General features: G+C 36.0%; 1 protein-coding gene across 5 annotated transcripts in view; it reads right to left on the bottom strand.

Annotated features, from left to right (window-relative positions):
• The window catches only part of LOC144977541 (pyruvate dehydrogenase phosphatase regulatory subunit, mitochondrial-like), a 59,460-nt gene that overhangs the window by 2,281 nt on the left and 40,018 nt on the right, over positions 1-17,161 (bottom strand). For all 5 annotated transcript variants that reach the window (XM_078922865.1, XM_078922868.1, XM_078922866.1 and 2 more), the window contains exons 7-19: positions 16,323-16,444; positions 15,103-15,220; positions 14,346-14,498; positions 12,944-13,068; positions 10,020-10,212; positions 8,415-8,567; positions 7,624-7,763; positions 5,819-5,967; positions 5,164-5,276; positions 4,033-4,217; positions 2,806-2,985; positions 1,231-1,412; positions 1-333 (exon numbers count right to left, since the gene is read on the bottom strand). The exon at positions 1-333 is cut by the window's left edge. In XM_078922865.1, coding sequence (XP_078778991.1) covers positions 111-333; positions 1,231-1,412; positions 2,806-2,985; positions 4,033-4,217; positions 5,164-5,276; positions 5,819-5,967; positions 7,624-7,763; positions 8,415-8,567; positions 10,020-10,212; positions 12,944-13,068; positions 14,346-14,498; positions 15,103-15,220; positions 16,323-16,444 — 2,036 coding nt within the window. In that variant the 3' untranslated portion in view covers positions 1-110. The remainder of the gene's footprint in view (positions 334-1,230; positions 1,413-2,805; positions 2,986-4,032; positions 4,218-5,163; positions 5,277-5,818; positions 5,968-7,623; positions 7,764-8,414; positions 8,568-10,019; positions 10,213-12,943; positions 13,069-14,345; positions 14,499-15,102; positions 15,221-16,322; positions 16,445-17,161) is intronic.

Genomic DNA, 17,161 nt, shown 5'->3' with positions numbered 1-17,161 from the left:
ACACTTTAAAATTCAAAACAAAGCAATAAAAAAATACTTTAAAAACAGAAATTTATCTGTGAATAGTGAAATGTTAGGCAGTAAAGAAATTTGAAGCTACTTTTCACAACCTAAACATGCGGAGCAGGAATGAACAAAGGTTCAACGTTCTTCATGTTGACTTTAGGAGTATAGATGCCTGGCGTCGCAGGGTATCGGACTCCAGCTATAGAAATCTCATACTTGGCCTTTTTGTTTAACACCCAGTCATTGATGTTGCGGTGCAACACAGGATTGCCATTTTCATCCTTTTCGCCAACAAAGCCCAGACAAACCATCTTGTCTAGACTGAATCTGAAAGAAAAAGAAAATTTAAAAAGAAAGAAATAAGTATGAGCATTAATTTTGTGGATTTCACCATGATTAATGCACTTCACAACAATTAATTTCCCCTCCTGCAAGTTATATGAAAACAAATTTCCATTTCATTTAGTTCAAGCTGCTTTGCAGAAACTCTTTTGTATCAGTACTCTTACAATACCTGTCTATATGCAGGTAAACATTCATACCAAAGTCAACGGGGGTCATGATCGTCTATGTAATTCCCCTAACCAAAGGACAAGATGCTAGGATTTGCAATTTTTATCACCCTTCTAGTCACTGACCACCATCAGCATCACTTTCATTCGCAACAAGATGAGGCACAGAACAGGCTCAACCGACAACAATGTAAAAAAAAAACTTTCACAGAATCACCAAAAAGTGACCTATCATCATCTATTTCCTTGGCTTCGTATTATTTTCAGATTTTCTTCACTTTTCCTTTCTCCCTGAAGATGAATGTGAGCTCGAAATGTCTGCTGTTTTTAATTTTGTTTTCAATCTGTTCCTTTGAATTCCATCTTTTAACTGTTCTTTTCAACCTCGAAATGTGGGCCCACTCAATAGATCCGTTGAGAAATACTCTCATACACAAAATGAAACTTATTTCAAATCTGCCTTCAGTCTGAATTTTTCCGTCCCCTCTTCTATACATCAGTGTTTGGGTAGCTGGGTCTAAATCAGATCTGGTGGAAAATAATTTGCAATAAACCAAAGAAAAGAGTGAAATAGTAACTGTCCAATTCAAAAATAGAAACTGGGATAAATTTCAGTTCCATAAACATCATGGTTTCCTTCTCCTCTAAGGGAATGCTTAACCCAGAACAGAGTTGCTGTCGTGACCTCGGTAATCTTTTGGTTAAAACTCACCCATAACCAGTTGTGGTCGTGGTTCCCACATACTGTCCATCCCGAAAGATGGGCTCTCCACCCCATGGCCAAATGTCCTTATTGTAATCGAAATCCTCCAACAAGAACTGTGTGAATCTGGTGGGAACTCCTTCCTCCCTTTGCTTCAGTAAAGCTGCCTTGCCAATGAAATCACCAGGGTCCTGTAAAGACAGTTTTGGTTATCTTTATAATAATAATAATATATCTTTATTGTCCCTAAAAAAGTGGCAATTTGTCATTTGGTTATACATTCATTTATAACAATACAATATTGACATAGGCACACTCACACAAGATGCACACTAGTAGCATAGTAGTTATCGTAAAAATAAAAAAAGATTTAAAAAAATTTTTTTCTAATAAATAAATAAATTTTTAAAAAATAAAAAAATAAAAAAATAAAACGTGCAAATTTCAAGACTGAATTTTAAACAAACTCAGATGAGCTTATCTGCTATTATAAACTTGAAACTTGAGCTTTTATATAGCGTAATATCCACTAAACATGCTCAAAGCGCTTTACAAAGGGTCCCTGACCAACAGCAACACGCAACATGTAGAACGGGACATGGGGCCTGTTAGGCGATATTACATTTTTTTTTCGACACAGACAACGCTGTTAACGGCCAGGTACTCATTTTACACCTGAGTACGGTGAGAGAATGTAAGTAAAGTGCCTTTTCCAAGGACTCAACTATGCGCCAAGCGAGGCTTGAACCCAGGACCTTCCGATCCGAAAGCGAGTGTCATACCACAAACCACATAGCCGCACAAAGGAACTAATAGGATAAGGCGGCTCTCCAAGGTTATGATATAGATCTAAAATTGTGTTTATGAAACAAAGGCAGACTAAGCAGAAAGAAAAATATAAGAAAAAAAAAACAAGCAAACATCCTTTAACTAAGGCAGGTTAAATTTTTGTGATGAATACTTTTGGTTGTATTATTCTTTCTGCTTTTCTGGCGAGGTTTTACAAACATTTTTAAAGATTTTTATCTTACACAAGTGCCTGTTCCCTAATCTATAGCTTTGAGGGTTATGATTTACATGGTGCTATTTTCAATATGCAAGGCATTGTAATATTAACTCACTCAACCCTAACACCGACTAAATCCGTATTTTACCCGGGTTACTTTTACCCCATGCCTATATAATAAGTTTTTATGAGACAAATTAGTAGTATCAAAGCTAATGGTAGTTGAAGTAAAATTACTATAATTTGTTCATTTTAATACATTTTTTTCCTATTTTGAAAAGTAACCAAAATCTCTAGGATTGAGTGAGTTAATGCTTTGGAATGACTTCTCCTCCTCCAAACTTACTAATATTTAGAAATCTGATTTAAAAAAATAAAAAAAACCCAAAAAACACTTTAAATCACATATTCGAAATGAATACAAATTTTAAAAATTTTAAAAGGCTGATTTCTTGATATTAATATACTGTTATGCTTAGAGTTTGAGCCTTACAAATACTCACTAATTTACTAAGATTTGCACCTTCCACATAAGATTGGATTGCGTCTTCCCTAGATCAACCTTCCCTATAACTTACATCCAATTTAGTCCTAAAACCTCTTCCACATTGAAGGGGTGTGACGTCATCATTGAGATCAAGACCCCAGAAAGCGAAGAAGTTCTCAATGCGTAGATGGCGAAGTGCATAGTAGCCTGCATTACGAATTCCATAGTCCTTGCCTGCCTCAACCAATGTGTCATAAACATGGAGGGCGTACTGGAAAAGAAATCAAAGTTCCATTTCAGAAGATAAAGAAAAGAAAAAAAGAAAAAAGAAAGGAAAAATTAACTTCTTGATATATACTACATACAATATAGTACAAAAATAAATAAAGGAAAAAAAAATTGAGTGGCAATAGCAATGTCCAGTTTTGTTTCAAAATAAAATCCACTAAAGTTTCATGTTTTTTCCCCCTTTATTGTATGTCAAAGAAAAAAACTCTGACCCCTCTGACAAAGTTTGTGGATCAGATTATCAGTCAAGTGGCTGCTGAAGTAACCCAAAATAGATGTCAAACAAGTCTCCCTGATTACTATGGCTTTAAAACATGAAAAGAAAAAGAAAAAGGGAAGAAGAAACGAAACAAACAAAAAAAAAAAAGCAAAAACGATCTTTCATTAGAAGTTGCATTGCCAGCCACAAGGCTGAATAAATGCAGAGTGGACTATGGTAAATCTGAAAAATTGCTCAATACCATCGCCATAAACATGGAGGGCATGCTGGAAAAGAAATCAAAGTTCAATTTCAGAAGATAAAGAAAAGAAAAAAAAAAGAAAGGAAAAATTAACTTCTTGATATACACTACATACAATAAAGTTAAAGAAAAAAAGAAAAAAAAAATTGAGTGGCAATAGCAATGTCCAGTTTCATTTCATATTGAAATCCACTAAAGTTTCTTGTATTTTGTTTTTTCCTTTATAGTAAAGTTTGTGGTGGATTAATTATTGTATGTATTTCAAAAAGAAAAAGCAAAGAAGAAATGAAACAAATAAAACAAAACAAAAAATAAAAAAATACTATCTTTCATTAGAAGTTGCATTGCCAGTCACACGGCTGAATAAATGCTGAGTGGACTATGGTAAATCTGAAAAATTGCTCAATATCATGGCCTCCGCTTAATTGGGATGATGTGTCGAGAACCATGCCGTCCCAATAAACCGACTTGGACTGTACTGTAAATCCCTGACAATTAAAATTTTAAAAAGCGCCATTAAGTCACATAAAATAAGCTTTGTATTATCACGTCTACAACTGGATACAAACTTCTGATGGAATGTAGAGTATGAACCCATCCTCTCCAGTGTGTGTCAGTCTCATAGCCCTGACGTTGCTGGCATAGCCCACGTCAATGGTGGCACAAGTCATTGGCTTGAAGTGTTTCTTCAAAGTGCTTATCTCTCCTACATCAGCCAACAACTGCTGGGCATGAGGACCGATAAGGGCAATACCTTTTATGACGAAAAATAGAAAAAAAGTTCAAACATGACCACTTATTGCCATTATATACATAAGGTTTATATCATTTTCTTAACTTGAAAAAAAAAATATAAAAGAATTAACTTGTTGGTGTGCGGCTATTGTGGTCTAGTGGTATGACACTCGCTTTCGGATCGGAAGGTCCTGGGTTCAAGCCTCGCTTGGCGCATAGTTGAGTCCTTGGAAAAGGCTCTTTACTCACATTCTCTCACCGTACTCAGATGTAAAATAAGTACCTGGCTGTTAACAGCGTTGTCTTTGTCCAAAAAATTGTAATATTGCCTGACAGGCGTCATGTCCCGTCCTACATGTTAAATGTTGCTGTTGACCAGGACCCCTTGTAAAGCGTTTTGAGCACATTTTAGTGGATATTGCGTTATATAAAAGCTCAATAATTTGTTTTTTTTGTTTTTTTGGTCTCCTGGTAAGATGCTTGAGTGGTTAAGGCATTGCACATATAACCAGATGACTTGGGGTCCAAGCCTCCCTTTCAGTATCTCATATTTCTCATTGAGCGAGCAACTCTGCCCCAATTGCTGTTTTCTTTTTTAAAGTGCTGGACTGTGGCTGACACCTGGGTTACCTTCTCTAAAGAGAGAGCCTAGCCTAAAGAAAAATTTGCCATGAGGATGAAGAAACCTATTTTTATTCTTTATTTTTTCTTTGAAAATCCAACTTCAACAAAATACACTTTAATGCATAAATTCTTGTGTGTGATATATAAAAACAATGTTTAATTCAATAATTAAAACATTTAAAGACTTCTAGCAACACTCAGATTCAGAAACAGTCCAGACCTCTAGCAGCTTGATATTCACATCACAGTAACAGCTCTCTTGATGAAAACAGTAAGCAATGATGTCAAGGTCAAGTAAAAACAGACATAACATAATCTATAAAGGGTTAACGTTAACTTACCTGAGAACATCGATGTCACATCTGTAATGTGAACAGAACCATCTTTAGGTTGGTGAGACTTGAGCCACCCAACACTCCTCGTTTGCTGAGTTGCTGGGCATATGATGTAGTAACTAGATAGGATAAACAAGATCAAATTGTGTATGGGAAATATAAGTTTCAAAAGACTTTTAGATACCTATTTGAATGGAGAGATTTGGTTCCGAGGAGAAAAAAAAAAAGAAGCAAAAGACAAAATAATTAAAAAATAGTCAAAAAACAACCAACTAAGACCCCCCCCCCCCCACCCCCACCCTTCAAGAAAAAAAAAAAACTAATAATAGAAAAACAAAACAAAACAAGACAAACACAAACAAACGGCGCAATAGAGATATGCTTATGATTATTATTATCATTATTATTATTATTATTATTATTATTATTATTATTATTATTATTTTATATTATTATTATATTATTATTATTATCATCATCATAATCATCAAAAAATACAAAACTAATGGAAATTATGTATACAGATCAAATATCTTAAATCTTTTTATAAGGGGTGGCACATAGAGTCATCTCTTTGTCCACAAATCTATTTTTTACTTTTGATGTCTTAAGTAAAACAATCACTAATCCTAAAACACGACCATAGAAACACAAGCCTCACTGGTTGTCATCAATCTTGGCCACAGTGCAGTCATTTTCGAACCCACCATGTTCATTTTGCATGCCAGTGTGAACGATGGTGCCAATTTCATTGTCAATGTTGTTGGAGCACAGATATTGCAGAAATTCTGTAGCTTGGTTACCTCTGGACTGGAGAAAAATATTTTTTTGTAAATTAAGGTCATTTTGCTTTAATAATATAAGTACTAACTTTTAAAGCATAGCATTCTTTCATATTTTTATAATTTTACACAGGCTGTAGCATGATAATCTGACATGCAATCTGCCGTTGTTTTTGGAAACACAGTATATGCAATATTAACCAATTAGCACATACTGTGTTCTTCAATAACACGGCAGCAATCCTTTTGACAAAATATTACCATTAACACCAGCCATTTTGTTGAATTAAAAATATTTATTCTCGAAATAAATAAATTGATGTAAGACATAAACCAAATTGCTCATCCTTAATTCTGCTTCCCTTTTCTAAATAGAAGACGTCACAAAACTGGTGAGTATTTGACACCAACGCATATTATCTCTCAAACACACAAATATATCGGATAATTTTTGCCATGCCCTGTATCTGCGGCTATGTGGTCTAGTGGTATGACACTTGCTTTCGGATCGGAAGGTCCTGAGTTTGAGCCTCACTCGGCGCATAGTTGAGTCCTTGGAAAAGGCTCTTTACTCACATTCTCTCACTCAGGTGTAAAATGAGTACCTGGCCATTAATAGCGCTGTCTCTGTCGGAAAAAAAAAATTGCAATATCGACTAACAGGCGTCATGTCTCGTTCTACATGTTAAATATTGCTGTTGGTTGTTGGGACCCCTTGTAAAGAGTTTTGAGCACATAAAGTGGATATTGCGCTATATAAAAGCTCAAACTTTTTTCTTTTGTTATTTTTTTTTGTATCTCAAATCCTTAAGACATGAAAAATTGAGTGTGAAACAGTGCCACTAAGAGCAAGATACAAAAATACAAGTAAAAAAAAAATACATCCGAAAAAAAATCAATCTTCCCTAGTCGAGGAGGATACATCCCCTTCCTGCCCCCTATGTCAACACCCCAATGAAACAGTAACACACCACTTGCTTGAATGTCAACCTCTTGAAGACCTGAGATGCACATTCCTCCCACCAAATCCAAGAATCAGTAACACACTTGTATGGTCACCCGGAACAACTACAAAAGACGTCTAACTTCTACGTCATGGCACAAGACCGAAGGGCTAGAGCTCAGGTGGTCGCTGGTTCGGATAAGTAAGTAAGTAAGTAAGTCGAGGACAACTGATTGTTTGGGATTTTTCTTTTTTTGTATTTTCCTTTCTTGTTCTTCTGTGTGGCACTGTTTCATACAAAAATTTTCATATCTTACCTTACACCAGTGCCTGCTCCCTGACCTAATAGGATTCAGTAGTCTGATGTCACGCCGCCCGGCAATGGCGGCCATCTTGGTTCTAAACAAAGAAAATCCATTACTTTTTATTCTTCATGCTGACTAGAACTTTTCATATGCCTTGTGATCAGAATGTGTAAAAGTCAAAACATGATCAAATTAATGGGGGGGTTTTTTTCCTCTGGATACGCTTTTATGCTCGCCGGAGAAATATTTCATAAGGGCGTCCGCCATTGTTCTGATAGTTTAGAGCCAGTGTTACTAAGTTACCACGCGTCATTAGGAAGGAAGTGACGTTACGACTGTTGAAGAGTATTTCTCAATGCGATCTCTAAAGTGCTTCTTGGCAAACAGCTTTAAAAATCAAAATTTTTGTCACTTTGTTTAGTTCAGTTTTACCTACCCAGACTTCTAATTTTGTGAAAGACGACATGTCCATGATACAGATACGTTCCTTGGCGGCCCAGTATTCTTCCTGCACACATCTCATCCAGCTGGGCTTGGAATACGACCACATGTTGTTGGAATCAAAGTCAATGTCATCTGTGAACAAATCAAAATGAACTCTATTATTAAATAGTGATAGCTAGAGAGTGAATTCAAAAATAGCTTGTTGATAAAATATAACAAAGTAGCATATTTTATTCCAAACTAATGCACTCCTAGATGATGTGGTAGTGGCGTTGTTAAGATTCATCTTAACTACGCCACTACCACATTATTTCATTCATCTGTGGTGTTTCATTCATCCTGTTTTGTTGATAAAGGGGAAACCCGAAACATTCATTTGATCTGTTTTCGTAATTAAATTGAAGCTTACATTCAACTTCACGTTATTATTTATCACACTACTAACACACCAAGTTCCTCAATCACTGCTGGGCGGATAGTGAGGACAAAAAAAAATAAAATTCACTGCACCTGAGATTTATACCGCCTCCTACAAAAAATTAATATAACATTGTAAAAAAAAAATAACTAAAAACTAAAAATAAAAACCCGGAACATTTCGGGCTCAACACCCTTTCTCAGGAATGACGGAAACAGTTAAAATGGTAGTACTTCATGTTAAATCTAGAAAAGCTCTCAGCATATCAGTATTCTCAGTGAGAGTATTGTATATCAATAACAATGATGGAGATAATGGTAATGATAATTAGTCTAATTGAAAAGAAAAAAAAAATAGGACAAGACCTTCTGGATTTCTAAAGTACATGGCTCTTTCATAAGCCATGGTTTCCCCAAACACAGCTCCTGCTACTTCCTGGCGTGTGTGGAGAGGAGAACATCTCAACTTGCGGCCAGTCTCATATTCCTGCTTGGGGAATTTCAATGCATAGTGATCAGCTAGAAACAAAGAAAAAGGAAAATAAAAAGGATTGATACAAATTTCACAGTAGACAATGGTAACACTTAACTCACTCAATCCTAGAGATTTCAGTTACTTTTCAAAATTGGCAAAAAAATGTATTAAAAATGAGCATGTACATAGATAAATTTATTCAACTATCATTAACATGTAAAGACTAAAAACCTTAGCTTTGATACTACGCTTATAATTTGTCTCAGAAAAATGTAATAAATAGGCATGGGGTAAAAGTAACCCGGGTAAATTACGGATATAGTTGGTGTTAGGGTTGAGTGAGTTAAAACATTCACTCTACGGCCAAACAGCAACATTTAACATGTAGGACAAAACATGACGTCTGTTAGGCGATATTACTTTTTTTTTTTTCGGACAGAGACAATGCTGCTAATGACCAGGTATTCATTTTACACCTGAGTACATTGAGTTAATGTGAGTAAAGAGCCTTTTCAAAGGACTCAACTATGCACTGTTCAGAGTGGGACTCGAAACTCTGGACCTTCCAACCCTAAAGGCAAGACTCATACCACACGACCACATAACCCCTCAAGAGAATCATTTATTTTGTAAGATTATAAGAGTTAATATGAAACAATGACATTGTGTTCTGAACGAAACTTTGCTTAGATTTTATTTTAATAATAATAATAATAATAATAATAATAATAATAATAATAATAATAATAATAATATATCTTTATTGTCCCCAAAAAAGTGGCAATTTGTCATTTGGTTACACATTTATAACAATACAATATTGACATAGACACACTCAGACAAGATGCACACTAGTAACATAGTAGTTATCGTTAAAAAAAAAACAACAAAAAAACCGGCATCAACAACATCATCATCAACATCATTATTTAAATAGTGAGAGAAAGTGAACATATGTCTTAGTTTTGAAAAATCATGAGATAGCCTAGTAGTCCTTCTTACTGCTCATTTATTTATTTATTTATTTATTTATTTATTTATTTATTTATTTATTTATTTATGAAATACAAATCTGGACAATATTTCTAACTGTTTATAGTAGGAAACGCATTCACAAAATTGTGAGAGAGGCAGGCAGAGTGTGCATCTCTAAGCCAAAGAGCAAAATAAAAAATCTATTTTTTGCTTTGCTTGCTATTCTCAAAATTCTGACACTCAACAATTGATGCTACAAAGTAAAATAAAGGCATATATAGGAGATGACTACTATGTTACTATTGTGCATCTTGTGTGAGTGTGTCTATGTCAATATTGTATTGTTATAAATGTGTAACCAAATGACAAATTGCCACTTTTTTTAGGACAATAAAGATATATTATTATTATTATATCTATAGGAAGCAAAACATGTCTCAATGGAATAGCACAATGTTAACTCATTAAGTTGGCACATAGATGATAATTCAAATAAAATTTAAATTGTTAAAGTAACTTACCCAAGGCCTCCGGTACCCGATCCCTGAGAAATTTTTTATTGTTGTGTAGCCTTACAAATCTACGAACATCAAAGTTCCACATATTCAAGCTGGAATAACCATCTACAATCCATTCTGACAAATATTTGCCAATACCACCAGCACCTGCAATACCTTTGGAGTTCATACCAGCGGCCATGAAATAGTTTTTTATCTGAAGATAAAAGAAAACAATTCTACAATGTACCAACTGTGCAACGCTACTAAATATAAAGATTCAAGCATGAAAATATCAAATGTGACCCTCCGCCTCAAAACGGTATTAAGTCGGATTTTTCAATTTGGCTTTTTTGGTACCCAACCATAGCTTATTTTATGCTTTAAAATTTGATACCAAATTGATAAAATTCGGATTATTCATTGCCGAGATATGACCGTTTGAAATAGGGAGAGTGTAAAAACCAAGTTTTGAGAAAATCAACTTTGATGTGAGGCACCGTTTTCAGGCACAGTCAAATCAATGGGCAAAGATAACTCCTTAGATACGGGCATTGAAAATTTGACGAGAATAGTAAAATTTGCAGAGACGTCAATTTTCAATTTGACTCACAGGAATTTCAGGCACCACTCAGAGGAATTTCAATGCCGAAAGAGGAATTTCCGCCCGCAAAAAAAAAAAGGAATTGGAATGGCATTTGTCATTGTGTTTAAATATTGTATAGATCTAAATAGATAACTGATTAGAACTATATTATGATATAAAAACACATTGACAAATACAGCCCCAAAGTTTCCTTATTTCAAATGAAGTAAAGCTCCAAATCCTAATGGTAGTGATTGTAGTAATGGTGGTCGTGAGGATGATGTTGTGTTGGGGGTTGTAGTAGTAGTAGTAGTATAGTAGTAGTAGTAGTAGTAGTAGTAGTAGTAGTAGTAGTAGTAGAGCTAGCAGAAGAGAGAGCAGTAGAGTAGAGCAGAGCAGAGAGTAGAGAGAGAGTAGCAGCAGAGATGAGAGAGAGTAGTAGTAGTAGTAGTAGTAGTAGTATAGTAGTAGTAGTAGTATGTAGTAGTGATGATGACGATGTGATAATGGCTGTGTTGTTGTAGTAGTAGTGTGTGTAGTGATGATGATGTGGGTGGTGGTGGTGGTGGTTGTAGTTGTGAGTAGTGGGGTGGTTGTAGTAGTAGTGATGATGTAGTGGTGGTGGTTGTAGTAGTAGTGATGATATGTAGTGGTGGTGTGTTAGTATGGTAATGATATGATGTGGTGTGGTGGTTGTAGTAGTAGTGGTAGTTGATGATGTAGTGGTGGTGGCTGTCGTAGTAATGGTCATGATAATGATGTGGTGGTGGTGGTTGAAGTAGTAGTGGTAGTGATGATGTGGTGGTGGTGGTTGTAGTAGTATGGTAGATGAAAATGTGGTGGTGATGGTTGAAGTAATAGTGGTAGTGATGATGTGGTGGTGGTGGTGGTTGTAGTGTAGTGGTGCGTGTTTTGTGTGTGTGGTGATGGTGTGTGTGTGTGTGTTTGTGAGAGATGTAGAGTGTGTGAGAGTGAGAATGGAGTAGTGAGTGGAGAGGGTGTGTTGAGAGAGAGAGAGAGTGCTAAAGTTCATCTAGTGATAAGTAGAGCAACATGTAACTTGAAAAACTAACAAGGCTAAAGTTTGAGGCCAAAGTATTTGTGATTAGCTTTTATTTGCAAGTACAGGAAAGTGAACATGAAAATTAATCCAGTGACCCAATTTATTGATGTGTGTGTGTGTGTGCGTGTGTATATGTGTGTGTGTGAAGAGGGAGAGAGAGAGGTAGAGAGAGAAAGAGAGAGAGAGAGAGAGAGAGAGAGAGAGAGAGAGAGAGGAGAGAAGAGAAAAAAATTTTTAGAGGAGAGAGGATAGCTATATGAAGAGAGGAAAGTGAAATGAAAATACAGTGACCAATAGATATGTGATGGTGTGAAAAGGAGTGATGGGAGGAGTAGGGGAGGAGAGGAGAAGAGAGAGAGAGAGAGAGAGAGAGAGAGAGAGAGAGAGAGAGAGAGAGAGAGAGAGAGAGAGAGAGAGAGAGAGAGAGAGAGAGAGAGAGAGAGAGAGAGAGAGATTTGAGCTAAATTTGTTTGAAGGGTTTTTACGGCGCTTGCAACACTGATTGGAGTAGTATTGGTGGTGGTAGGGGTGGCGTTGTGGTGGTTGTAATAGTCGTTGCAGGGATGGTGATGTGATGGTGGTGGTAGAGATGATGATGTAATGGTGGTTGTAGTTTTGGTGGCATGGATGGTGATGTGGTAGTTGTTGTAATAGTGGTGGTAGGGATGGTGATGTGGTGATTGTTGCAGTAGTGGTGGGGACGGTGATGTGGTGGTTGTTGTATTCGTGGTGGTAGGGATGGTGATGTCGGGGTTGTAGTAGTGGTGGTAGGGATGGTGATGTGGTTGTAGTAGTAGTGGTAATGATTGTTGCAGTAGTAGTGATGATGACTGTAGTTGAAGTACTAACAGTAGTGATGATGATGATGTGGTGGTGGTTGTAGTAGGAGAGGTAGTGATGATGATGTGGTGATGGTGGTGGCTATAGTAGTAGTGGTAATGAAGATAATGTGGTGGTGGTGGTGATTGTAGTGGTAGTGATGGTGGTGTGATGGTGGTGGTTGTAGACGTAGTGGTAGTGATGATGTTTTGGTGGTGACGGTTGTTACTATAGTGGTGATGATGATGTGGCGGTGATGGTGATTGTGGTTGTAGTAGTAGCAGTGGTGATCACGATGATGATGATGTGGTGGTGGTGGTGGTGGTTGCATTAGTAGTGACTGGAGGGGGGGGGGGTATCCTTCAAACAATTTAACCTCACCGGAATTTGATGGAAGTTGTGATGGATATAAAACTAACAAGGACACTTGTTAAATTACACTTTTCATTTTATCATTTAAAAACGTGTAAAAAGTCTTACCTTCTGACTTTGACCGACCAGCCATTTTGAATCAGGTGTAAAACTCTCCGGGCCATTGGTCAACTGTCGTACTTCTGCTGCTTCAATCATGGGTATACGATTAATAATGCCATCCAAGAGAATATCTGGAAAGTACACAAGTTCAATGGAATTTCACAAATAGCAAATGATACCAAATTGCTCTTGAGTTATATAATAAACAATGCTAAACATGAAATTGATATTATGAAAATAACGTTACTTTAATAAATGATTAAGTGTAAATGTTGCTGCTCGAAGCTCGAAGAAATAAATAATAACGTGAAGTTGAATGAGATGATGTGGTAGTGGCGTAGTTAAGATGAATGAATCTTAATTACGCCACTACCACATCATCTCATTCATCTGTGGTGTTTCAATCATCCTGTTTTGTTGATAAAGGGGAAACCCGAAACGTTCATTTGATCTGTTTTTGTAATTAAATTGAAGCTTACATTCAACTTCACGTTATCATTTAAATGATTAAGTGATACTAAGCTGCTAGAAACTGTGGACTATTAAAAGTAATGAACAAAAATGAACATAACAGTTTCAAAAAAAAAAAAAGAACAAAATACCAAACACGGAACATTTTGGGCTCAAAACCCTTCTTCAGCTGCTTAGTAACCAAGCAAATGCTTCTTTTTGTTTACATTCAAGACTTACTGAATGGACATACTAATTATTTCTCTGTCGTCTACCTGGTTTTAAAGTAACGTATTTGTATTTATGTTATTATTGTTTTTGTAGTTGACTCAAAAAGGTTTAAACCTGAAAAATTCCGTGTTTGATATCTTATTATTATCTTTTTAAAACTGGTATATCAATGTTTGTCTATTACTTTTAATTATAAACAAATGTTTGCTTAATTATGCCATGTTGCCATTATATGCTCATATGTTTACAAGAAAGTTGGATCTCACCATGGTATCTATACAGCTGGAAAAGATAACAAAATAAAAATAAAAATAACAATAATACACATTTATACAGCGCTCATTCTTGAGTAAAACACACGCTCTGGGCACTTTACAATATAAATTATCAATTTTAAGTGAAAGAAAAAAATAAATAAATAAAAAAATAAAATAATAATAATAATAACAATTCATAGCCAAATCAAGGATTCATAGAGTCAATAAAAACAAATACAGTAAAAATGTGTCTTGAGATTCTTTTTAAAGGTAGGTAAAGACTTACAGTCCCTCAGACCACGTGGTAGTTCATTCCAAATCTTGGGGCCGAAACAAGCAAACGATCTATCACCAAATTTTGTTCTTGATCTTTTTTCCGAAATTTTCGTTTGGTCATTACATGATAATTAATAATAATAAGCCAGGTAACTTTTTTTTTTTTTAAAGTACAGAGGAAAAAAAAAACTCACGGAAGTGGTCCCAGTCCTCTGGCAAGAGTTGGAATTCGAATTTGTCAGGAATGCCCTTGTGAAAGCATGGCTTAGCATTGGTCTCAAACCCACCTGCTAAGATCCCCCCACTCCACTCTCGGAGATACACTAGTCCGTCATAGTCTCTAACCACTGGAGAATGAAGCGAGCAAGAAAAAAAAGTTTCATTTTCATTGTAGAAAAGAATGATTTTTGGTTTCCTCGGGGAAGGAGTTGCAGTAATAATTTTTTTTAAATGTTTGAAAAATGTTTAATCATATAATGCTGGTAAACTTAAAAAGTTTAAAGAAAGACAATTCGAAAGCATTGAATTTAACCAGATCAAAGTTCAAATTCAATTATTCCACTTACTCAATATCTGACCCATAAAAAAATAAAAAATAAAAAATGAGCTTTTATATAGTGCAATATCCACTAAACGTGCTCAAAGCGCTTTACAAGGGGTCCCTGGCCAACAGCAACACTTAACATGTAGGACGAGACATGAGCGTCTGTTAGGCGATATTACAATTTTTCGGACAGAGACAACGCTGTTGACAGCCAGGTACTCATTTTACACCTGAGTACGATGAGAGAATGTGAGTAAAGAGCCTTTTCCAAGGACTATGCGCCGAGCGAGGCTCGAACCCAGGACCTTCCGATCCGAAAGCGAGTGTCATACTACAAGACCACATAGCCGCACAACCATATTCGTCAAAGAGAAATTTTTAAAAATGACATGGGATATTTGGCTTACCAGGCATCATTCTGTCAATTCCTTCCTGTGGTTTTGTGACTAGGTAGTAATGCTCACAAGAGTGGAGAGGCGCCTTCACTTTCTTAGGCACAGTCTTTTTAGCAACTTCCCTTGCCCACTGAAATAGGTACAATTGAATACAAATTTTGTTCTGTGTTACAAACAGGGCAAAAGAATATTATGCGTAATTAAGTATATATCAAATGATATGCAAAACGAGAATGCAGTTTATCGTAAAACACTCAACAAAAGAATATTATGCGTAATTAAGTATATATCAAATGATATGCAAAACAAGACTGCAGTTTATCGTAAAACACTCAACAAAAGAATATTATGCGTAATTAAGTATATATCAAATGATATGCAAAACGAGAATGCAGTTTATCGTCAAACACTCAACATGCATCATTTCTCATCCTTTGTGTCAAAATACGAGAGAAATAAACAACTTCAATGGACATTTTTTTTTTCCTTATTACTATAACTTGTCTCATATTTGTCCATTTTAGACAAAAGCCCTTATCCAAATATGCAATTTCATCTTATTTGACAAGCCTGCTTAGTTACCCAGAGACAAAGCCGTTCCAAACATTATGTTGGTGGTGAAAGGAAAATAACAAAGTGCCTCAGTGGTTCAGCAATTACTGTTGTCTTGTCTTGTTGCAAAAGTCAAGAAATGGATGGGAGGAAAATTCTGGTCCTGTCGTTGTGACCTTGAAACAGACACTTAACACAAATTACTCCACTCAACAGGTGTGAGTGAATGAGAACCTGGCTACTGGCAGTGATGGATATTGTAAGAGTGCTAGTACAAAACAGATGCCTAATTGTCGACCGGTACTACTTGAAATGGAAATACGGTTCCATATGGCCAGCTTTGAGAATAAATTAAATATCTTGGAGCGCATTGAACATATTTAATCCATGGAAAAGCTTTAACTCACTCAATCCCAGATATTTTTGCTACTTTCCAAAATTGGAAAAGAATGTATTAAAAATGAACTTGTACATAGATAGTTTTATTCAACTACCATTAAAAAGTAAAAACTAAAAAGCATTAGCGTTGATACTACGCCTATAATTTGTCTCTGAAAAATTGAATAAATAGACATGGGGTAAAAGTAACCCGGGTAAACTACGGATATAGTCGGTGTTAGGGTTGAGTGAGTTAAAGAAATGTTCATATTATTAACCCAACAACAAACAAATGAACTAACCTGTCCAGCACAGTTGACAAAGACGTCTGTTTTGATTTCACCCAGAGAGGTCAGGACTGATTTGACCCGTTTATCTTCTGTACGAACTTCCTCAACAGTGACCTTCTCAAAAATCTGGACTCCTTTGGAAAAAAGGATAAACAAAAATCAATGCTAATCCAATCTTACAATATTACAAAATTTTACTTGCTTTTATTGCTGAACCCGTTAGAATGTAATATTTGAAATCAAATTTAAATAACATTCTATTTTTATCAAAAGCCTTGATCATCATCATCATTGCCTTTTTCACCCTGGGTCAGGGTATAGGCCACAGACAAACAGTTTCCATCCTTCTCTATCCTGAGCCAACTTTTTTATCTCATTCCAGGTCTTACCACTTCTCTGTATATCAGCTTCTTTAATTCTTCTCCATGTTCCTCGTGGCCTTCCCCTTGATCTTCTGCCCTGAGGGTTCCAGTCCAATACTTTCTTTGTTATAGTGGAGTCATTCTTTCTAAGCGTGTGTCCAATCCACCTCCATCGTCTTCTTCCTATTTCCTCTCCCACTGGTTTCTGCTGTGTTCTTTTCCATACTACTTCATTTTTTATTCTATCCATCCATTTTATTCTGAGTAGCTTACGCATGCACCTGTTTACGAAAATCTGTACTCTCCTTATACATGCCTGTGATGCGTTCCAAGTTTCACATCCATACAGTAGGACAAGACTTCAGACTTATCAAAGCCTTGATAGCGCAGTGGAAAACTCTCGATTCATGGGCGAAAAGACCTGGACCGATCCTGGGTGAAGTCGTGATTCATTTTCGGACTCCCCATCCACCCGGCGGTCATTGTACA

Source organism: Berghia stephanieae, chromosome 7, assembly GCF_034508935.2.
Source record: "Berghia stephanieae isolate SIO BIC M18660-M18661 chromosome 7, UCSD_Bste_1.3, whole genome shotgun sequence".
Lineage (NCBI taxonomy): Eukaryota > Metazoa > Mollusca > Gastropoda > Nudibranchia > Aeolidiidae > Berghia > Berghia stephanieae.
Note: the sequence above shows the minus strand (reverse complement) of the source record. Positions and strands in the feature narration are given on the sequence as shown.